The sequence below is a fragment of the Psammomys obesus genome, unplaced genomic scaffold (assembly GCF_907164565.1).
Source record: "Psammomys obesus unplaced genomic scaffold, mPsaObe1.curated_primary_1811, whole genome shotgun sequence".
NCBI classification, from domain to species: domain Eukaryota; kingdom Metazoa; phylum Chordata; class Mammalia; order Rodentia; family Muridae; genus Psammomys; species Psammomys obesus.
Window position 1 is genome coordinate 2,848,416 of NW_026596046.1, and position 20,652 is coordinate 2,869,067.

A 20,652-nucleotide genomic window follows, 5' to 3' on the forward strand; every position below is an offset into this window, starting at 1 on the left:
CCCTGTGACCCCGTATCACCGGTACCCCAACTTCTCAATGAGCAAACTTCCCCAGGACCTGACACTGTTTATGCCTCCTCACTCAACCCTTCTACTATAAAACTGCATTTTAAAAGCCAGAGAATTAGCAGGGTATGGTGGCTTATGCCATTAATTCCAGCAGTTCTAGGGAGGTAGAGGCAGGTGGATCTCTGTGAGTTTGAGGCCAGCCTGCTCTACAAAGCAAGTCCAGGACAACCAAGGCTACACAGAGAAATCCTGTCTTGAACAAACAAACAAACAAACAAACAAAAACTAGAGAATTCAGACTTGATCTTAGACAGGACACCTTGGCCTTATTAACAGATCATTCTATCAGAAAAGAAATATACAGTAGCTAACAGTCTCCATTGCTCACCCGCCCAGTCTTCCTCCCAGCCTTTCCACTGCTTGCCAGGACCTACACACTAGTATTTGTTAGAGGAAAAGCCTGTACTTTGAGTGAAGCAGGGCTGAGGAAATCAGCTGTACTTGATCAGGGCCACCAACAATGGCAAGTGTTCAGAACTCAGAAAAAAACCTCACCTTTTCAAAGACTGGAGTGGAATAGACACTGACCTAAATGCCAAGGGTACGTTACTCCTGTCCCAGCTTCCTTATCCACCCAGCATGGCCACATGTGCAGGCAAAGTGTACCAGATAGAGCAGGACATCTGGTGTCTTCCTCATGCTCTCCACTGTATTGCCTTGAACAAGGGTCTCTCACTGGACTGGAAGCTCACAGTTTCAGTTAGGCTGGCCAGCCAGGGAGCACTCAGGAGCCAGCTGTCTCCACACACCTCCCTGAAACACTGGAGTGCAGGGGCCTTGCCCTTCTTTTTATGTGCCTGCTGGGTTTCAAACTCAGATTACCCATAGAGCTATGTCCCCCAAACCCTCCCTCCTTACCTTTCTTACTCCAGGGTGCCTCAAAGCAACAGAGGGGCTAGATTACAGGCACAGTTTTTATTTTTTAAAGCTTTATTATTTTATGTGTGTGGGTGTATGTCTGCATACCATATCAGTGCCCAAATAGGACAGAAGAGGGCATAGGATGTTCTGGAACTAGAATTACAGATGGCTGTGAGCTGCCATCCTGTGATCCTCTGGACAGTAGCTGGAACTCTTAACCACTAAGCCACCTCTCCAGACCCTTGCTTTGTTTTTCAGAGAGGGTCTTGCTATGTAGCTCAAACTCCCAACAATTCTCCTGCCTCAGCCCTCTGAGTGTTGTGTGAGCCACCACACCCACCTTCTTCTTTTTTAAAAACTAGACTGCAGTTTATAAAAAATAAAAATAAAACAAAAAAAAAACCACATAAGAAATTTCAACTCTTATTCTTTGCGTTATAAAAATCAAGGTTTGACTAAGTTATAAAAATGGTTTTCATGTAATTATTTGTATAACTCTAGTAATGCTCAGCGGCTTAAGATCAGAACTGGTTCTTAAAAAGAAAAAAAAAACACTAAAAACATAAGAATACTTAGCCCCTGTAGAATATTTACCTGGAGGGTATGTTCATCTAGGCTTACATTCCAGGACTTGCTATATCACTTCTAATTTTAAAGGTCACATCCAAAGGAGAAAGCAAACCACCTATAAACTAGTGTTATTTGTTTATTTCTTGGCTTGTGATACATCCCTAGTTTGTTGATGTATCCAACAAATCTCAACTCTGCTATGCAAATTACAGAAGGAATCTGCTCAGCAATTAACTTAGAGTTCAATTTCATACAGGCAACATGCTATATGTGAAAAAAATTTACTAACTGAACTGCAGGTATTAAATACCGAAAAAATTAACAGTTTATTACAATCTATTTCATTTAACAATCTAGGAAGTTTGCAGCCATCAGTAGTTCCAGTGCAATTTCAGATGCAATCGGGAATTCAGGAATCTCGGTGGAGCTCAATGGAGCTGACCTTGTAGGCAAAATATGTTCACACTTTCCATAGCACATGAGAAGGGATCTCTCTAAAATTGACCTCATTGGTTTTGTTCTCAGCAAATTGCCCTACCCCACTCAACATGGCCTTTATTGTTCCTGATGTTAATGTGTTCTCTTTTTACAATAAATTCATGACCATCAGAAGATGTTAATTTGACAGACATGGCATCAGGGCTTTCACAGCCACCACAGGTTTTCTCCTCTCCATCCATTATGTTCTTATAAAAGTTCTACTTGATCCCACAAGAACTTTAGTAGTTTCCTGGCAAGGCGGAAACTTTATCTTCAGTAATACAGGCCAATTTCACATCCACCTTCTTAAACTGTGAATGGTGAGCCGGGTGGAGCAGGGTGAAGACGCGGAGATCTGGGAACACTGGCTGCAGCAAAAGGTTTCTGAACTGGGTGACCAGAAATGAAACCAAGTCAAATGCTTGATGAATCCAACATCCGCTGGCGGTGCTCTTGGGTCCGTGGCCTGGCTGCGCTCCATAGCGCCTGCGTCCTGGGCACACTGCGGAGATGAGAACTCTGCCCTGGGCAGGCGTCAGGCCAGGTATCGCCACCTGAAGCCCAAAAGGCTCAGGCTGTGGTCCGACCAGTCTCGGCGCTTTGGCTAACTGTTGTGCTCTTCTGGAAACATAATGATTTAATTACGGAGAGCAGAGATGTTTAATATTTCCCCTGCCACCTCTCAGCATGTAAGTACCAAACTAGTATAGCTTCGGAACTTTTAAAATTAGAAAGTTTAATTTTAAAAAGTGCTGCTTGATTTGTTGACTTGAGTTTCATTTTTAAAAGTCAGCGAAATGAGTTTTGACTTGGGACTTGGGAAAAACTTCCAACAATTTCTGAAATGGTCCTAAACCTGCGCCAAAAGTTCATGTGAAGCAGCATCCTCAACATTGACAATTATCAAATTAAAACATCCATCAATTTTGAAAGCTGTTGAAGTTGATCTGAATAATGCAGTTATCAAATATTCAGCAGACTGAATTCTTTATGGAAAACAAACAAGCACATTCTTCTGACTCATGTGCAAGATTGCTCTCATCTTCAGTAAGTGGTAAATTATATATCATAATGTCAAAAAGTTATTATAACACAACATGTAATTAAATAGTTATTTTAAATGCATTTCTTTATGATTCATTATCAATGAATGTTATGCATATACACACGTACACTTTAGATGCCAACTTCCGGAGACTCTTTAAAAATTTTTCACGTGAAGAGGTTTGAGTAAGTCCTGGTTTATGGGAAAAGGTGGAGGACAGGAGAGGGGGTGTGACCTATATGGTGACACTACCGGGGACTGTGAAAGGGGTGGAGGGTAGAGGTGGGGGCTGAGCAAGGCACAATTCTGTCCCCTCAACCTCTGCTTGGTCTGCAGTCTGCCCTCACTTTCCACTGGCTGGACATCTTTGGAGGGTGTGTGCTAGACAAGCAGGATGTCCGTCCTCCAGGCTGCCTGAGTGTCCTAACTCAGGGGTTACACCTTTCCGCTACTGGTGGCGCTCGCTCAGTCTCAGGTGTTTACCAAACGGCTCCACTGTCCAAACTTACCCTTTCCAATAATGAGCATCGATGTCCTGTGTTTTCAGATACACAAGTTCACCGGTACTCTTCACAGCTTTGATAGATGAGAGCTACGTGTTGTTTTAAGTCTCTAGGTCTTGAGGAAGTTTGCAATGTTAAGCAATATATAACATATTCATCACATTGTATGGATGTATGTGTTTGTGTCCCATGTCCCCATGTGTGTGTATAGAAAGATGACCTATCCATGCTCATATTGCTCTACATATAAAAAACTATAACTTCACACTGATAATTTCATTTCAGGTCCATTTCATTGAGCTCTTCCCCATTTTCCACATTTGTACTGCTTTCTTCAATAGTGGAAGGCCAGCTCCAATTGTCCATAACTTGTTCATAGCTATGTACTTCTTCATTCACAGAATACATAGAGAACAGTGTCAGAACTGCTCTTAGCTTTCCTTTGAAAAAGTAACCTAACTGTAGAGTTTAGGATTTGTTTGGTTGGCGTATATTTCAGACTCTGTGGCATACAGTCAAAGCACTGTGACCTTGTTTTCATAATCAAAACACAAGATGCTCTGTGAGCTCCTCTGGGAGGCGAGAAATAACATACAAAGGGGAAAACATGCTTCCTTCCAAACAGTGAATGTCTGCTTTGCTGTTGAGCCGGGCTCTAGCATTCTACTTGTGAAGTCTGGGTGAGATGAAGCTTCTACTCGCTTCCCTGTGTTTCATTCTCTGACCTGATGTGCATTCCTTCAAGAGCACAAAAGCACTGAATTCCAAGGCCAGCAGCACAGTATACAAGGCCCGGCGCTATTCAGCCTTCCTAATGCTGAAGTGACTCTTTAATACTGTTAGTTTCTCACATTGTGGTGACTCCCAACCATAAAATTATTTTCATTGCTACTTAATAAGTATAATTTAGCTACTGTTACGAATCATAATGTAAATGGGTTTTTTTTGAAGGCAAAAGTTTGCCAAGGGGGTCACTACCCAAAGGTTGAGAGCCATTGTCAAGCAGTGATTAAATTATTTATACATGGGGCTTTAGCTCAGTGGTGGAGTGTTGGCCTAGCACGTGCAAAGCTTTCAGACTCATTGATCTCTGGTGTGGGTATACATGTGAACTTACACACACACACACACACACACACACTGGATGAAGCCCTATGAAGATAGACACTGTTAACTCTCCTCCAGCCCGCCTGGTCAGGTTTTGTCAGAGACCTGCTCCCACTTACGGTCTCCCACTGGATGACAACAAGGGTCATCCGAGGCAAGCCAATCACTTCACTGCTCTGAGCTTCCTCCTCCAAGTGAGGGTGTTGCTGGTGTGAGGCCAACATGACTTGGGTAAAGACCTCTGCCTTGCCCACACTGGGAAAGCCACTACAGGAAGTTTTCTCAATCCTTGTGGCCTGGATGCTGCCTGATGCTGCCTGCCCCTTCTCCTTGCGTTTTCTCAGCCACCACCTGCTATTTTTAGAGGGCAAAGGATGCTTTTTCTCTGCTTCCTTTCCTTGCAAAGGCCCGCAGCACCCAGCACAGAGCCTTGCACAAAGAGCATCTTCAGCTGGTGGATGCCTGTGAATTAAGCTTAGCAAATGGAAAGCAGGAGCACATGTTTCTAGGCCCCCACTCTCACAGATCACCAGATCCTGAAACACATGCAACCCCTTGATTGAAATGACCCTGACTGAAATGCCAAAGCCTAGCTCAGCAGTAGAGACCTTGGGTGAGGCATAGGTTTCATCACCAGCATTGCAAAATACACTCACTCACACACCCACACCCACCCACCCACACTCTCTCTCTCTCACACACACAGACATACCACACACACACACACACACACACACACACACACACGCACACACACACGCACACACACACAGACTGTGGGACATAGGAAACTTCCTGTTAATGGCATGTTAATTTTTTTAATTACATTGTGTGCATGTGCTCATGTGTCATACATGGTTCATGGATGGAGCAGAGGACAATTGTTCGTACCTTATATGTAGGTTCCAGGGATCGAACTTAGGTCATCAGGCACCGTGGAACATCTTTACCTCTTGATCCATCCTGCAAGCCCATGTGATTTCTTTTTTCATGAGTCATGGTGATGGCTTACAGAATCAAATTTTCATTCCTTTCTCTTCCAGGGTCAGAAAGCTTGGATAGAGAAAACATTCTGCAAAAGGGAATGCATCTTTGTAATTCCTAGTACAAAAGACCCTAACAGGTATGTCAGATGCTGCTGTGGAGACGTTATCTGAGTCAGGGCTTGCCCAGCAAGTCTCAGCAACTCTTTCAGTATCCATGGGAGAAGGGAGAGGAGGCAAGGACCTGCCAGAATCTGTCCCCACAGAACATTAGCAAAGAGTCACCTGGCTAATGAGCTCCTCTGTTCTTAGCGGGGGGAGGGGGGGGATTTCTCTTTGCAGCTCTCTCCTGGGCTCTCCGTCAGCCAGATGGAGCGAGATCTTTAGATAGTCTCAGGATATCTCACTGAGCCTCTGCAGCCCAACTCCCTAATCGATTTATATGAAAAGGATCTTGTATTACTGGGAAAGATCTGAGTGGTTGAGTGAAATGGCTACAGCCCTTGTCCACAAGAAGGCCAGCACTTCCACTCACCTACTGGAAATGCATGCTATAGGGTGAATAAGAAGCCTTCCAAACATGCAAGCCATCTGGAGGATTTAGCCAAAACCTCTCCTCAGACAAAAAGCTGAGGCCGAGCTTGAGGAGCAGGAGAGACTTACTCACAGGCTCCCCCTGAAATCCATGTGAGCAGGGTCATTCCTTCAGGAGGGTACAGACGCTTGGGCATCAACTGCTTCAGATTTGCTTGGTGCCTAATCCCAGGGTCTCACATTCTCAAGCTCCCTGTATCCATGGTACCCTGCAAGCATGTCTCCTCACCTGAACCTCTGTTCAGTAAAGGGGAGAAAGAATCTTCTAACACAGGGATTCTCTCTTTGCATGCGGCCACTTATAGGTGACCAGCTCTGTCCCTCCTTCTCCTTGCCATGATGGACAGAGGTATCTGAAACTGTGAAATAAATCTTCCTTCCTCATTCTCCAAAACATAGCAACAAAAGTCTAACATTATCCCACTGGGCTTGGGTGACTTTGTTATAGAAATGACAAAATTCTAAAATTCGCATGAACTTTTGTAAGAACTCAGAACAATGAAACCAACTGGGAGGGAGTGAAGGAGGGGGAGAGAGAGGAGAAGAGGGAGGGCAGGGTAGGAAGATGAAAGGAAGGAAGAAGGAAAGGGAAGGAGGGATAGACGGAAAAAGAAAGGGAGGGAAGGAAGAAGATAGAAGGAGAGAAGGCAGAATGGGGAAACGGAAAGGAGAAAAGAGAAGAGAAAGGAAACGGAAAGGAGAAAGAGAGGAGGGAGGAAGAGAGGAAATGAAAGGGGAAAAGGAGACAGAGTAGGAGAAAGAGGAAGAGAAAGAAACCCCACTTAGCAGCCCACACCACTGATGAAATAACCAGGTCAGAACCCCCACTTGTACCAAGACATCACTCTGGGCCACTGCTGTTCTTACCACGCTCAGTTGTTCAGGCAGCCAACCATGATAATAACAAAGAAAATCCTGGACATGCACAGAAAGACCAAGGGACATGCTCAGGGAAGACTAGAAATGAGAGTGGGTCAGAGGCTGACTGAGCTGTGAAGAGATGCTGAAAATCAGGATCCCCAAAAAGCCAGAGGAGTAACAGCATAGCAGGTGGCTTCTCAGGACAGGACACTCCAACCTTCAGTGCTACCTGGGCAGAAAAAGGTTTCACTGAAAACAAACACCCCAGAAGAACCATGAATCTCTGCTGCACTATAGAGTTCTGGAAGGTCACTCATCTGCTCTACGGCTATGACTGTACTTTGTCACAAAATATTCAGCAATATCCAGTGGCCTCCTACTGACATTCTCAAGACAGTAGAAAGATAACCACTCATTCAGTGAGAAAAAACAGCCACCTAATATGTTGTAAACAGAATGGTATATAAGTAGTGATGTGTTGTTCTTTGGGAGAAGGGTGCTGCAGGAAACACTTCTGTCCCTGATGAAGCTGATGACAAAGATATTCTGGTGGCCCTGGTTGGCCCCAGCTGGTCACTCAGGCTAATTTACACTCACTAGTTGGAGGGAGGGGAGGACATGCTGCTGACTGGCCTGCTTTGCTCTTCTTTCAGGTGTTGCTGTGGTCAGCTCATTAACCAGCATATCCCCCCACTGCCGGGGGCTCCCAGCCCAACAGGAGAGGAGGGCAAGCAGGGAGACACACAGTCTGGGAAATGGTCTGTCAGCAAACACACCCAGAGCTACCCAACAGATTCCTATGGGATTCTCGAATTCCAGGGTGGGGGCTACTCCAATAAAGCCATGGTAAGAGGGGTGACTGGGCACTGTGTGCAGGGACCCAGACTTCACCAGAGCCTGTCTCCTGGCCCCTAGGAGGCAGAGAACTGGCTCTTCCTCAGGCTTACAGTTAAACCTCCTAGGCACATTATTGCAAGTCCATGAGATGAATCTGTGCAGATGGATTTTACCCATGAGTCAGAACTTGACATCACTGTAAAGTATACACAACTATATGAATCCACCCCAAGCTCTAAACCACAAAGCACGCCCCAGCTCAGCCTTGCACACGTGCTCTTTTGCCCCATCTCTGGCATCCTCATTTGTTTTGTATTGCTATGATATATTCTGTGACCGAAAGAAACTTAAGGAGAAAAGGGCCTATTTCATCTTATGTTTCCAGGTAATAGTCCATCACTGAGGGAACTCAAGGCAGGAACCTGGAGGCAGGAACTGAAGCAGAAGCCATGGAGGAATGCTGCTTACTGGCTTACTCCTCATGGCTTGCCAAGGCTGCTTTCTTATACACCCCAGAATCACCTGGCCAGGGGTGCTACTCCCCACAGTGAGCTGGGCTCTCCCGCATCAATTATTGATAAAGGAAATGTGGTACAAACTTGACCACAGGCCAGTCTGAAAAACGCATTTTCTCAGCTAAGGTTCCCTCTTTCCAGATGGCCCTGGCTTGTGGCAAGTTGACATAACAGCTAACCAGCATACCTATTGATGAGAAAGTTCTTTAAAACAGTAATAATAACCGTGGGCTTGCCACCCTCAGTACATGTGGAGTCATTTTCCCCTGAAGGCAGCTTCCCTGTGTCTTCTCTTCTCAGCTAGCAAGAGAAGAGTCTTGCTAACAGTCTCTCACAGTTGACTGTTGATACAGAGAGCTAGCTCCCTTTCTTAAGGGCCGTGTAACTTGCTGCTGATTCTCAGTACCGTTTTTGAAATTCCATTTCATTGGTCCAACATTATGATTCAAATGAAATTGTTATGTTCCACATACCACAACACAAGACCCTCTGGCAACACAAGATGGCTCCCTACATATTAGCATGGATACACAAGGGCAGCACAGAGGAAACATGACCTGTGACCATTAATTTTTTTCTTTTTACCCTGAAGAGAAGAAGGCTAAGTCCAGATGTGGGCCCGTGACCACCATCCTACTCACTCAGTGATAGCGTTGCCCAACATTCTGGACCCTTGTTCTAGCTGAGCCAGCTTGGAATTAATTCTTTCAAGATTCACTTTGCAAATAGAGTACTCAGATAAGCTTGAATGTCAGAGAAAAGAAAAGATGTATATTGTGTCCTGCACTGGAATAGAGTGTAAATCATAGTACTGGTGTTCTATATTTTCCTTTGCTGAATCTGGCCATCTTTCCCCAAGTTCCCTTTAGTCACTTGGCTGCAGATTAATGCAGAGGACGCAAGACATAGAGGGCCTTGGGGCACTGAAGGAGTTCTTGCTTGGACTTGTGTCATAGCCCTACTCTCCTCTGACAGAGAAACAAAACCGATGCTGAGCACCACGAATTCTTTTGCAGTATATCCGAGTTTCATACGACACCAAGCCAGACTCCCTGCTCCATCTCATGGTGAAGGACTGGCAGCTGGAGCTCCCCAAGCTCTTGATATCTGTGCATGGAGGCCTCCAGAACTTCGAGATGCAGCCCAAGCTGAAGCAAGTGTTTGGGAAAGGCCTCATCAAGGCTGCCATGACCACGGGGGCCTGGATCTTCACCGGGGGTGTGAGCACTGGTAAGAGAGGACCCGCCCTTGCTGTGAATCTACATAACTGGACCTCACCAAGGCTTCAGAGGATCTCCTAGAAAGAATGGCTAGAAGACCAGACACATGGAATCCTGATCCCAACTGTGGCAAGAGTTATTCAGCAGGGGTTTGTTGTTAGTGTGATTGATTTGTTTAAATAATATTAATATAATTTTGTTAGGTGGCTTTCCGTCACCACAACAAACACCCATGATAGTCAGCTTATAAAGGGAAAAGGTTTACTCTCTCTCAGAGTAAACTGTAAGATTTCAGCTTACAGTTAGTTGGCCCCATCGCTTTGGCCTGTGGCAACACCTCACGGAGGAAATACATAGTAGGACAAAATAAAGAGTAGGGTTAACAGCTCTTCAGGGCACTTCCAAGTGACCCACAGACCACACGCTGGGTCATTTCTATTATGGTTTTTACCCCTTCCCAACAGTTTCCTGCTAGACACCAAGCATCTAACACGGGGCTTTGGGGGGACATTCAAGGTCCAAACCTCAGTGGGAATAACAGCGAGAGTGAACATCTGAGTCAGCCAGTCTGTGCCATTCCCTGGGCATAGCCATGGACAAGTGTCGTTTTCCATGAGCCTATGGGCATTATTTCCACAGTTTATTGGAGAATAAACCGAAGCATGTATGAGTTATGGCGCATCCCTGATGGTCTGGCTTTTGCTGTTAGCAGAACGTAGCCAAGGACTACCGACGAGACCCCAGGGACTTCCAGCTTTGGCTCATAGAAATCTGTGGAGGAAATCTTTGCCTGGATCTTCCGGGCTCTACTCTTATTTTCCACACTCCATGAGTTAACACAGGACGGATGGTTATGATGAGCACAGACTTGTGTGGTGTTTTCTGTTCATGAAGAGAACAGGTCCCATCCCTGATCCACAGGGATTATGGAGGCTCAGTGCAGGCACCCCTGAAGTTTGTCAGTGGTGATGTAATGTGGCTTAGAAGGGCCTGAAACGTGGCATATGGCTGCTCGCAGGTGTCGTCAGCCATGTGGGGGATGCCTTGAAAGACCACTCCTCCAAGTCCAGAGGCCGGCTCTGTGCTATAGGAATCGCTCCATGGGGCATGGTGGAGAATAAGGAAGACCTGGTTGGGAAAGATGTAAGTTGTCTCTGAAGGCATTGACTGTTTTTTTTAAAAACTGAAGCCCATATTTTGAGATTGTTGTAAATCCGTACATTGTTGCAAGAAATACCGGAGAGCACCTTCACTCATTTCTCTGGTAGAAGCGTCTTGCAAAATGGTGATACAATCAGGATGCCGATGTTGGTACATACCGTCAAGATACCTCATCAACCTAAGGACGTCCCCTGTTGTCCTTGCATAGCCAATTTCCTTCCATCTCTACTTCCTCCTGAACCTGGACAGCCACTAATGGGTTACATATCTCTATACTTGTGTATTGTTTTCAGGAAGTTGTATCATGCAGCATGCAACCTTAGAGGGATGGGTTTTTCCAGTCTATGTAATTCTTGGGAACACTCAGATGTCATATGTTCCTCCCCACTGCTGGATCGTGTTCTTCGGTGTCGACCTGCTGCTCCAGGTTGTTTAACCAGCATCTCTTGAAGAACATCTCCGTTGTCTATAGCTGGTCTATTAAAAATAATCGCTATATAATTTGTGCTCAGGGGGCTGGAGAGATGGCTCAGAGAGTGGGTGAAGGGCTGGCTGAGAGAGCATGAGGGCCTGAGTTTGGATTCACAACAGTCCTATTAAGCCAGGTGTGACAGCGTGTGACTGTAATCTCCGTGCTGGAAGTGAAGGCAGGCGGTCCTGTCAGCTGCTCCAGCAAGTCAGTGAGCTTCACGTGTAGCGCGAGACCTTGTCTTAAAAAATAACCTCTGATCTCCCCTAGCATGCATATCCACCACAATACACACACAGAGGCACACACGCAGACACTAATCTGTGCTCAGGAGTTTGTGTCACTGTCAGTTTTCATTTCTCTGTGGTAAATAAGTGTTTAATTATTGGGTTGCCATTGTCTAAAGCAGACATGTTTCTGTTTTAATACATTAGTTGAGAAAGTATCCTTCAGTGTATAAGGTAGAGAAACGACACTAATTTTACCTGAGGTAGTCAGGCAGTGGTGGCACACACCTTTAATCCCTGTCGGGAGCCGACAAAGCAGAGTCAGGCAGACCTCTTGAGTTCAAGGCCAGCCTGATCTACAGAGCTAGTCTCAGGACAGCCAGGTCTACACAGAGAAACCGTGCCTTGAAAAACAAAACAAAGTTTGCATCCGGTATCTGTACAGGGTTCCTGTGTCCCCTGTGACTCTAATATCTCAGTTCTGCATCTTTGATTTGCATCGTGCTTTTTGTCAGGTAACGAGAGTCTACCAGACCATGTCCAACCCTCTGAGCAAGCTCTCCGTGCTCAACAATTCCCACACTCACTTCATCCTGGCTGACAACGGCACCCTGGGCAAGTACGGTGCCGAGGTGAAGCTTCGAAGGCTGCTGGAAAAGCACATCTCCCTGCAGAAGATTAACACACGTAAGTCCCGGGCAGCTGTGGGCGCCAGCTCAGGGCTGCCTCTCCCAGGGTGGAAGCCAGCTGAGAAGGAAGTTCCCCGAGGGTGTGGAGAGTCTTAACACTGATTCTTGCTAGGTCCATGGAACACGAGCTAGCCCTAGCCACCTACCAAATCGCCTCCACACAGCAGCCGTGTGATGCATTGCTCAGGCTCACAAGTTTGTCTGAGAATTACTTTTGAACAGTTTGTTTGACATGATGATGGCACTGCCCATCGTGTTGCCCTCATTCTTGTTTACTGTAGTTATCACTATTATTTTCCTTAATGTTTTATCAGGGGGGGAAAAGCTGTTCTCAAAGACTTGTTATGATTTGTCCTAGGAACTGATAAGTGTCGTAGGGTCTTTATATACCTCTGTAGCCCTGAGTCTCTCACATACACTAACACGGCCAGATGAGGAAGTCCCTGGACCTGGCTACAGGGCCATCTGTTCCTGATGGGAACCATCCTTGCTGGTCCAGTTAGCACAGCTCTGAGGAATGAACACCAATGCTGTGGAGGTGGGGGGGGAGGGGTTGAGGATAAGTTAGAGAGAAAGGACTGGCTCCTTTCTCAGAAAGGACTGGCTCTTTCTCAGAAGAAAGGATGAGAGCTCATTAGGACTGAGGTAGTTGGCATAACCTCCTGGGACATGCCCGCTTGCAAAAATTCTGTCAAACAATTGTTAAATAATCTCACAGAATATTTTGTTCTTAACATGACCAGTAATATCTTGGTGCACCAAAATCTAGAACTAGGAAATGGGCAGAATGTAAGGAACTATGATATCACTCAAGTGGTTAGGATTGGGGTGGCTGCTATGAAAGGCTGTAGATGTCCAAGAACCAGCTTCAAATATTTCTATTAATTCTCTGAGAATTTCATATAATTTATTTTCACTAAATTCTCCCTCTACTTCTCCCAGATCTACCCTTATCTCTGTACCCCCCAGGGCAAATTCATGTTCTTAAAAGAATAAAAAACTCAGTTGAGTCCTATTGTGCCGATCATGCATTCATGGGTGTGGCATCATCCACTAACGCATGGTCAATCTACCAAGGCCACACTCTTAAAGAAAAATGACTCTTTTCCCATAGAAAACCTCAGCTTGTCGAGCCCTTCCCCAACCCCATGCTGGCATGCTGACCAGCTTGATCCTGTGCAGAGAGCCACGGCTGCTGTGAGTTCCTGAGTATAGTGGTCCCGAGAATCAGACCTTGATGCAAACCAGTTGAATTTGTTTTACTCTTTGATACCTTGGACTTGTAAGTTCTACCCGGACCTGTGACTTGTGGGCTTCCCTTTGTCATCCTTTGCCTAGGCCTCTGAGTGGGGCAAGGACAGCAAAGGGGGGCTCAGGGGTCACCCTTACTGTAGAGAGCTTCGGGAGCCCAGCCTGAGCCAAGAGCAAGCTCTAATCTGCTTCTGGAAAAGAAGTCACCATGTTCCTGATGATCTCAAAGACAGAGATAGTGTCACTTTGATCCGTTTTCCATGTTACTTCCATTTTATTTCTTGATCCATTTTCCATTATTTCTTGTTCATGGCTTAGCCCAGCGGTTCTCAGCCTTCCTAATGCTAGTGCCCTTTAATCTAGTTCCTGTTGTGGTGATCCCCCCCGACACACCATAAAATTATTTTTGTTGCTACTTTAAAACTGTAATTGTGCTCTGGTTATGAATTGTAATGTCAATATCTGATATGCAGGATATTTATTTGATTTGCTTCCCCCAGAAGGGTCATGACCCACAGGTTGAGAACCACTGTCTTAGCCCATGCCGTATCTTCCATGCTTGTTTGCTGAAATAAACTTAATTGTAATTCTTCCAGCAGCGGAAAACAAAGTTGGTCTAAACACTTAAGTATCCACTGGGGAAATCACAGTAGGAAACAGAGGCTCTGAAATCACTCATTGGTATTCTCAAGGCTTCTTATAACCTGTGCTGGCCGGTTTTATTTCAAGCTCTTGAGAACCATGAGATCAAGGGCCTTTCTCCCTACTTGCCACTTACGATTTTGCTCACAGCCACAGAAACCCAGCAAAACCTCATCAGCAAACAGTGACCCTGCGTGTTAACAGGGTCCAAAGCCACATAGAGAAAACATTCAGGAGAGAAAATCTGTCTTTAATGAATGTGTACAGAGTTTTTTCCTGGTCATTACCTCTGAGCAACACAGTGTAATAACTACTTTCATGTCATTACCTCATGCCAGGTATTATAGGTTCCCTGGAGATGGGTTGAGACCTATGGGAGAATGTGTATGTCCCATTTTATAGAAGCGACTTGAGCATCTTAAATTTGGTGTCTAGGGGGATGTGTGAGGTTCTAGAGCCAATCCCCAGTAGATGCCAAGGAACATGTAATATGCCCTGGCCAGGCAGAGATGACATTTTGAGGTAGGCAAATTTGTCACAAGGGCTCCTTTCTCACGACCCTCCCAGGATTTTCTCAGCTTCGAAGAATTCTCTTATCACTTCCTGTTTTCCAGAATCCACCCTGCTGGGATCTATCACCCAAAATTTGTCTATCTACTGTGTTCTTGAAGAGACTATTTATTTATTTATTATTTACAGTTTTTAGAAACAGGGTTTCTCTGTGTAGCCCTGGTTGTTCTAGGACTCACTCTATAGGCCAGGCTAGCCTTGAACTCAGAGATCCACTGCCTCTGCCTCCCGAGTACTGGGATTAAAGGCGTCCACCACCACCAGGTTCATTTATTTATTTATTTATTTATTTATTTATCTATTTATTTATTTATTTATTTATTTATTTATTTATTTATTTATGTAATGTCAAAGTAGACCGTGGACATAAGCGATTAGCAACAGACTAATAGCAGTCCATATTTTTTGTCCCTAAGATAATATTCTGGAGTGTTTCAGGTTTGATTTATGAAAATTTGGCATATTTGCATAACCTTTGCCAACGATCATCTCCGATACAAAAATGTGATAGCTGAAATGCTCTCAGTTTTGTACCTCAGACATTTAGATGGGTGCTATTCAATCTGTTCTGCCTTCTTCCAGGCTCTGGGGGCAGTAACAAGAGCAGACTACGCCACTAGTCTGCCCCTCCCCCCCTTACCATTAGATGACAACCTCCAGGGTGGGCATTTTACACCCAGGCAAGGCAGGAAAGGAGCTTTCTTAGCTTTTAAAAACTCACTCCCAGGTGTCCCTGTGTCCGGTTCTTTACTGGAGTGAGGTCACATGGGAGTGTCAGGGAGCTAAAGAGTTTTGAGGTTCTGGAGTTTACAGTGAGGCCAGGATAGGAAGTTTGAATGTATGAATGAGCACAGACACCCTTCGCCTGACTTAGGCCGAGTGTTTGTCAACACGAACGCCGAGGGGAAAGCCCTGGGGCAGGAAGTTGTGCTTTTTGCTGTTTCAACATTTAAGACAAGTTGGAGGTGTTCATGCCGGAGTGGACATCGAGTGTGGTTGTGTTGCAGGCCTGGGCCAGGGTGTGCCTGTCGTGGGCCTCGTGGTGGAAGGCGGCCCTAACGTGGTTTCTATCGTCCTGGAATATCTCAGAGAAGAGCCTCCTGTCCCCGTGGTGGTTTGTGACGGCAGTGGACGGGCCTCTGACATTTTGTCCTTCGCACACAAATACTGCGATGAAGGAGGGTAGGATTGGCGTGTGATGAGGGCGAGCTCTTGATGGCTTTTTGTTAGTCTGGGGAGGATGTGATCCATTCAGACATCCCCAAAGAGTCTAATAAGGAGACTTCTTCATCTCCTCTCCAGTTCCCAAGGTCAGTATGAGAGCACCCAGGAGTTCATGTTCCCAACCCAATCCTCTCTGCAGAGGCCTCTCTTTACAGCTTCATTTTCCCTTATAAGTCTTTCAAAGAGCAAAACTTAGGCCCCTTTTTAACGAAGCTTTTAGATCAGGGTAACTTTTTGTCTCCTGTACACAAGTCTCTTCTATCAGCAGTCACAAATCATAAGTATTGGGTGGGCAAAACTGTCCGATTTACTGGGGAGCTGCCCTAATTCTCTTGCTTCCTTCTCTCTCTTTCCCTCTTTGGACAGGATCATAAATGAGTCCCTGAGGGACCAGCTTCTGGTTACCATTCAGAAAACGTTTAATTACAGCAAGTCACAATCGCATCAGCTGTTTGCAATTATCATGGAGTGCATGAAGAAGAAAGAGCTTGTGAGTGTCTTGAATTGATTTCCAAACAAGATCCACGGAGAGAGCTGTTTCCGGGTCTAGTTCTGCCATGCTTGCTTGATGGACTCTTGTACACTTCAGTTGACCTTCTCAAAAAGCAACTTACAAACTCATTCCAAATTAGCCGTCTGAGCACACCCAAGAAAAAGGACCATGCCCACAGAGCACCGGTTCTCAGCCTGTGGGTTGGGACTCCTTTGAGTATCAACCAGCCCTTTCAGAGCGCTCACCTGAGATCATCAGAAAACACAGATATTTACATTACAATCCACAACTGTATCAAAACTGTGGTTATGAGGTAGCAATAAAACTATTCTTATGATTGGGGTCACCACAACACACAGAACTGTATTAAAGGGTCACAGCATTAGGAGAGTTGAAAACCACTGCCACAGGCTCAGGTGTTTCCAGACCTTAGCAAACATGAGGTGATGTCACACCATGTCACTCAACTCAGAGAGGCAAAACATGGATCAGATTTAAAGTCCCTGGGAAGCGAGACATAAGCATACAATTTAGGCGTGGCACAAAGTCACTTCCTTTGGTAAATTCAGGGTCATTATTCATTTCTTCCTTCAACTGTATTTATAAGGCATAGGCACTCCTCATTCACAGATGATGACATATTCAAAATTCTAAATTTGCAAATTTCCTGATAACATCCTCCTTCTGGTCAGATACCTGTTCATCAGCTCTGATATTTAAATATTGGGGTAAAGATCCTGAGTAAGCCCCCTCTTCCCTAGGTGAGATTACTGATAAATTCCAAATCCAGGCAAGGATTCTATCAGCAAGAACAACATGGAAGCCTGTGAACCTCTTGACTTTGGTTCATTGCATCGGTCTCTGTATTCAGTTCTTTAAAAACAGCTCAGTTCCTCCTCTATTTTTCAATGTTGCCTTGACTCTGTCTTTTCCCCATTCATATGTTTCCAGGTCACTGTATTTCGGATGGGTTCTGAGGGTCAGCAAGATGTTGAGATGGCGATTTTAACTGCCCTGCTGAAAGGTAAGCTTCTGGGAAATGCAGTCTGATTTTCCTCTCTTCGGAGCTGCCTGGCAAGGGCTTTACCAGCAGTGGGAGCTCCTACTCTTGCCCTCCTACTGGAGGACTTTTAGTAAAAGAATCCTGGGCCAGCCAGTTTGCCTGGGGTGACCTCAGCATGAAATGCTGGAATGACCAGAGTCTGAGAGGGCTTTTGTAGGATAGGGGTTGAGGGATGCCCATGGATGTTACTGAGCTATCAGAGCCATGCCCATCCAGAGTTGTCCCAGTGAGTCTGAACATTGCACCCCACCTGTAAGAACAGGCTGCAGTCAGGAGCTCTGGATGCGGGATGGCGGGGGGGGGGGGTCCCTTGTGGGAATCGTATTTCTTCCCTGCCCCTCACTAGCCTGGGTCCATATGGATAAGGACAAGGGGAAGTTCACCACTGACTGTCTGCTGTCTGTTGCTCTGGGCTGCCCTGGCTTATGGTCCTTGGTTGGTCCTGGTAGGTGTCAGATTTCAGATTTCTCTCCTTTTCAGATGAGGGCCATGAATTACTTGGCTCCTCCTCCATCCCTTCCAGGAAACCAGGCCCAGTTGGCTTGGGATGAAGTTGCCCCTGGCTTACTCATAGGAAACCTAAAAACAAAAAACAAAAAACAAAAAAACCAAAGCAGCATTCTTAGCTTTGGTGGTCATTTTGGGTCAAGAAAGAAGGAAATGATAGGTGCTTAGGTCCAAATCAGCTCCCAGTAGGAGAGCCAAGTTTTCTAACGCAGAACCTGACAGACTCAGGTGGTCCAGACACGAATGAGGAACACTCCTTCCTTTCCCAGGAACCAACGCGTCCGCTCCAGATCAGCTGAGCTTGGCACTGGCTTGGAACCGAGTTGACATAGCACGAAGCCAGATCTTCGTCTTTGGCCCACACTGGCCGGTGAAACTATTTTTCTGTTGTATTTGTTTTTGATTTCTGGAGAAAGTGTCTCATATAGTCTGGCCAAGAAGACACCTGTGTAGGCAAGATTGGTCTTGAACTCCTGACCCTCCTGCCTTCACCTCTCAAGGGCTGAGGTTAAAGACATTCGCCACTATGCCTGGTGAAACTGTTTTCTGTTTAGGATCTTTATCATGACTTGGCACGGTGCTGTGTTAGTGTGTCCTTGCTCATGACATGGATCTCAGGAGATGAGCTAAGGGTTCTGATCTGGGTAATCCATGAGATTACTGGAATGTGTTTCTGTTTAACTTCAAAGAAACAAAGGCTCTGAGCACAGACTCTGCACTGAGCTGGTCTTCCTGAGGAAACTAACCACCAAACCTTTCATCATTGTTGGTAAAAGAGGGTTCTCATTCTTTGAAAGAAGAAAATAGACCATTAAAGTTAACTGCAGCATTTCCTTCTAGGGCCTTGAGTTTGCAGACTGTGTTTCTTTAAACTTTGGGGGGGCCTGAGGAACTCCATGCGTGAAGTATATGTGTTTTGTGTGGTGTCTCTGGTCTAATATCTGTGGTGTGGTTTAATGTATTGTATGGAGCAAGTCTGTGCACAGTATATATGTTGAATATGTGGCTTGTGATGTACGGGCTGTAATATAATGATGTAGTTTAGCATGTGTGGTGTCTATGGGGTTATACCATGTATATATGTGCATGTGTGAATGTGAAGGAATGGACATGTGTGACTTATGTACATATCACATCTGTGGAATAATGTCTGTATGTATATGCTATATGACATGTTTGTGGTATGATGTGCGAGTGAGTAGTACTATGGGCATGCATGGGTGGTGTGTGGGACTGGCAGGTGTGTGTATGTTTGATTAAGGGATTTTTTTTTTATGTTTGTAACTGTGACAATGTATATGAAAGAGAGACGCTGAATGTGTGTGGTCAAAAGATTGTGTGTGTTGTGATGTAGGGCAAGTTGTGTATACATGCACACACATGAGCCCACAATGACACACACACACACACACACACTTGGCATGTGTGATAAGTGACTCAGGTGCCCTTCAGTCACTCCTTCAATCAATGCAACTTCTTTGCTCTAAAAAAACAGAGACACTAATTCCAGTGATAACTGCTCAGCCCGTATTTGAAATTTGAGGCACACTTTCCTCTTTGTGGATGTAGTCCATGCAAATCCGCATCCTTTAAGGGTGTAGCACCTACAGTGTAATGTCCTGTGTTGGGTGTGATCTCACCTGCACAGCACAGATGACTATCACCTGCCTTGTGCCTGCTCTGTACATCCCCCAGCCCAGAAATAGAGCCATTGAACCACTATTAACCCATGTGTAGAAACCCCTATGGGTCTGACATGCAAACCCCTATAGGTTCTGTCATGTATACACCCCCCCCCATCCCACAGCTCTAAGGGTGGCTGTTCTAGGGCCAGGCAGGTGGCACCCAGGGTTAGGTGTAGGGTAGGTAGGGTGGGGGTGGGGATTCCTTGTTATCTTTTACTTTGCTGGATTTAGTCTACCATGTCACACCCACATCTAATGTGTATGATAGCTACCCTGTGATAGCTATCCATCAGCTGCCCTTTCCTGGACAGCCACTGAAGCTCCCCTTTAAGAGTGTAGGCTCTACCAGCCTGGGCTACAGGCTCATCTTCTGACATTACGCACAGCGCTCTTGGAAAGCAACTAGAAGCTCTCTTCCTATACCAGCCACACCTCTGGTGCCATCTCTACTTTCTGCAACAGCAAGGCCAGAAGCTACAGCAGAGAGGCAAGCTGCTGCTCTCCCTTGCTCAACATGTTTTCAAAACTGCATATTTTTACTCACTAATTTATAAAATGTTGGCTGACGGTTGCTTCTTGTGTCTGGGGCCCTTGTTTCATGTGCTGGGGACAGAGACATGAATAGAATAGACTCACGAAAGCCTTTAACAAAGTCCTCACTGGGGCAGATGTGAAGGTGGGGAAATGGAAGGAAGAAGGAGGCTGGTGTGGAACAGAATACTAGATAATTATTGGATTCCAAATTGTAGGAGGCTATGGTAGATGCACATACATGAGAGAGAAGATAGAGTGCTAATTTGTAATGGAATACCAAGAAAGGCATTGCTGAAAAAAAAAATGGGTGGACACTGAGTCTGGACGATGATAGATAGATGATAGATAGATACAGTCTGGTGGGCCATGAGGAACGAGTACCTTCCACACAGAGGGACAGGCAACTGGAACTGATGGACAAAAAAAAAAAAAAAAAAAAAAAAGAAAAAAGAAAAAAGAAATGGGCGAAACAAGGAAAGGAAAATGGGAGCA

At 45.4% G+C, this 20,652-nt stretch overlaps 1 protein-coding gene and 1 pseudogene across 1 annotated transcript in view; one reads left to right on the top strand and one right to left on the bottom strand.

The window, feature by feature from the left end:
• The window catches only part of Trpm1 (transient receptor potential cation channel subfamily M member 1), a 104,830-nt gene that overhangs the window by 37,045 nt on the left and 47,133 nt on the right, over nucleotides 1–20,652 (top strand). The window contains exons 2-10 of the mRNA XM_055623146.1: nucleotides 5,679–5,758; nucleotides 7,727–7,919; nucleotides 9,442–9,655; nucleotides 10,664–10,788; nucleotides 12,018–12,189; nucleotides 15,662–15,836; nucleotides 16,245–16,368; nucleotides 17,323–17,395; nucleotides 18,211–18,311. Coding sequence (XP_055479121.1) covers nucleotides 5,679–5,758; nucleotides 7,727–7,919; nucleotides 9,442–9,655; nucleotides 10,664–10,788; nucleotides 12,018–12,189; nucleotides 15,662–15,836; nucleotides 16,245–16,368; nucleotides 17,323–17,395; nucleotides 18,211–18,311 — 1,257 coding nt within the window. The remainder of the gene's footprint in view (nucleotides 1–5,678; nucleotides 5,759–7,726; nucleotides 7,920–9,441; nucleotides 9,656–10,663; nucleotides 10,789–12,017; nucleotides 12,190–15,661; nucleotides 15,837–16,244; nucleotides 16,369–17,322; nucleotides 17,396–18,210; nucleotides 18,312–20,652) is intronic.
• Nucleotides 1,846–2,180, bottom strand: LOC129688358 (elongin-C-like; annotated as a pseudogene).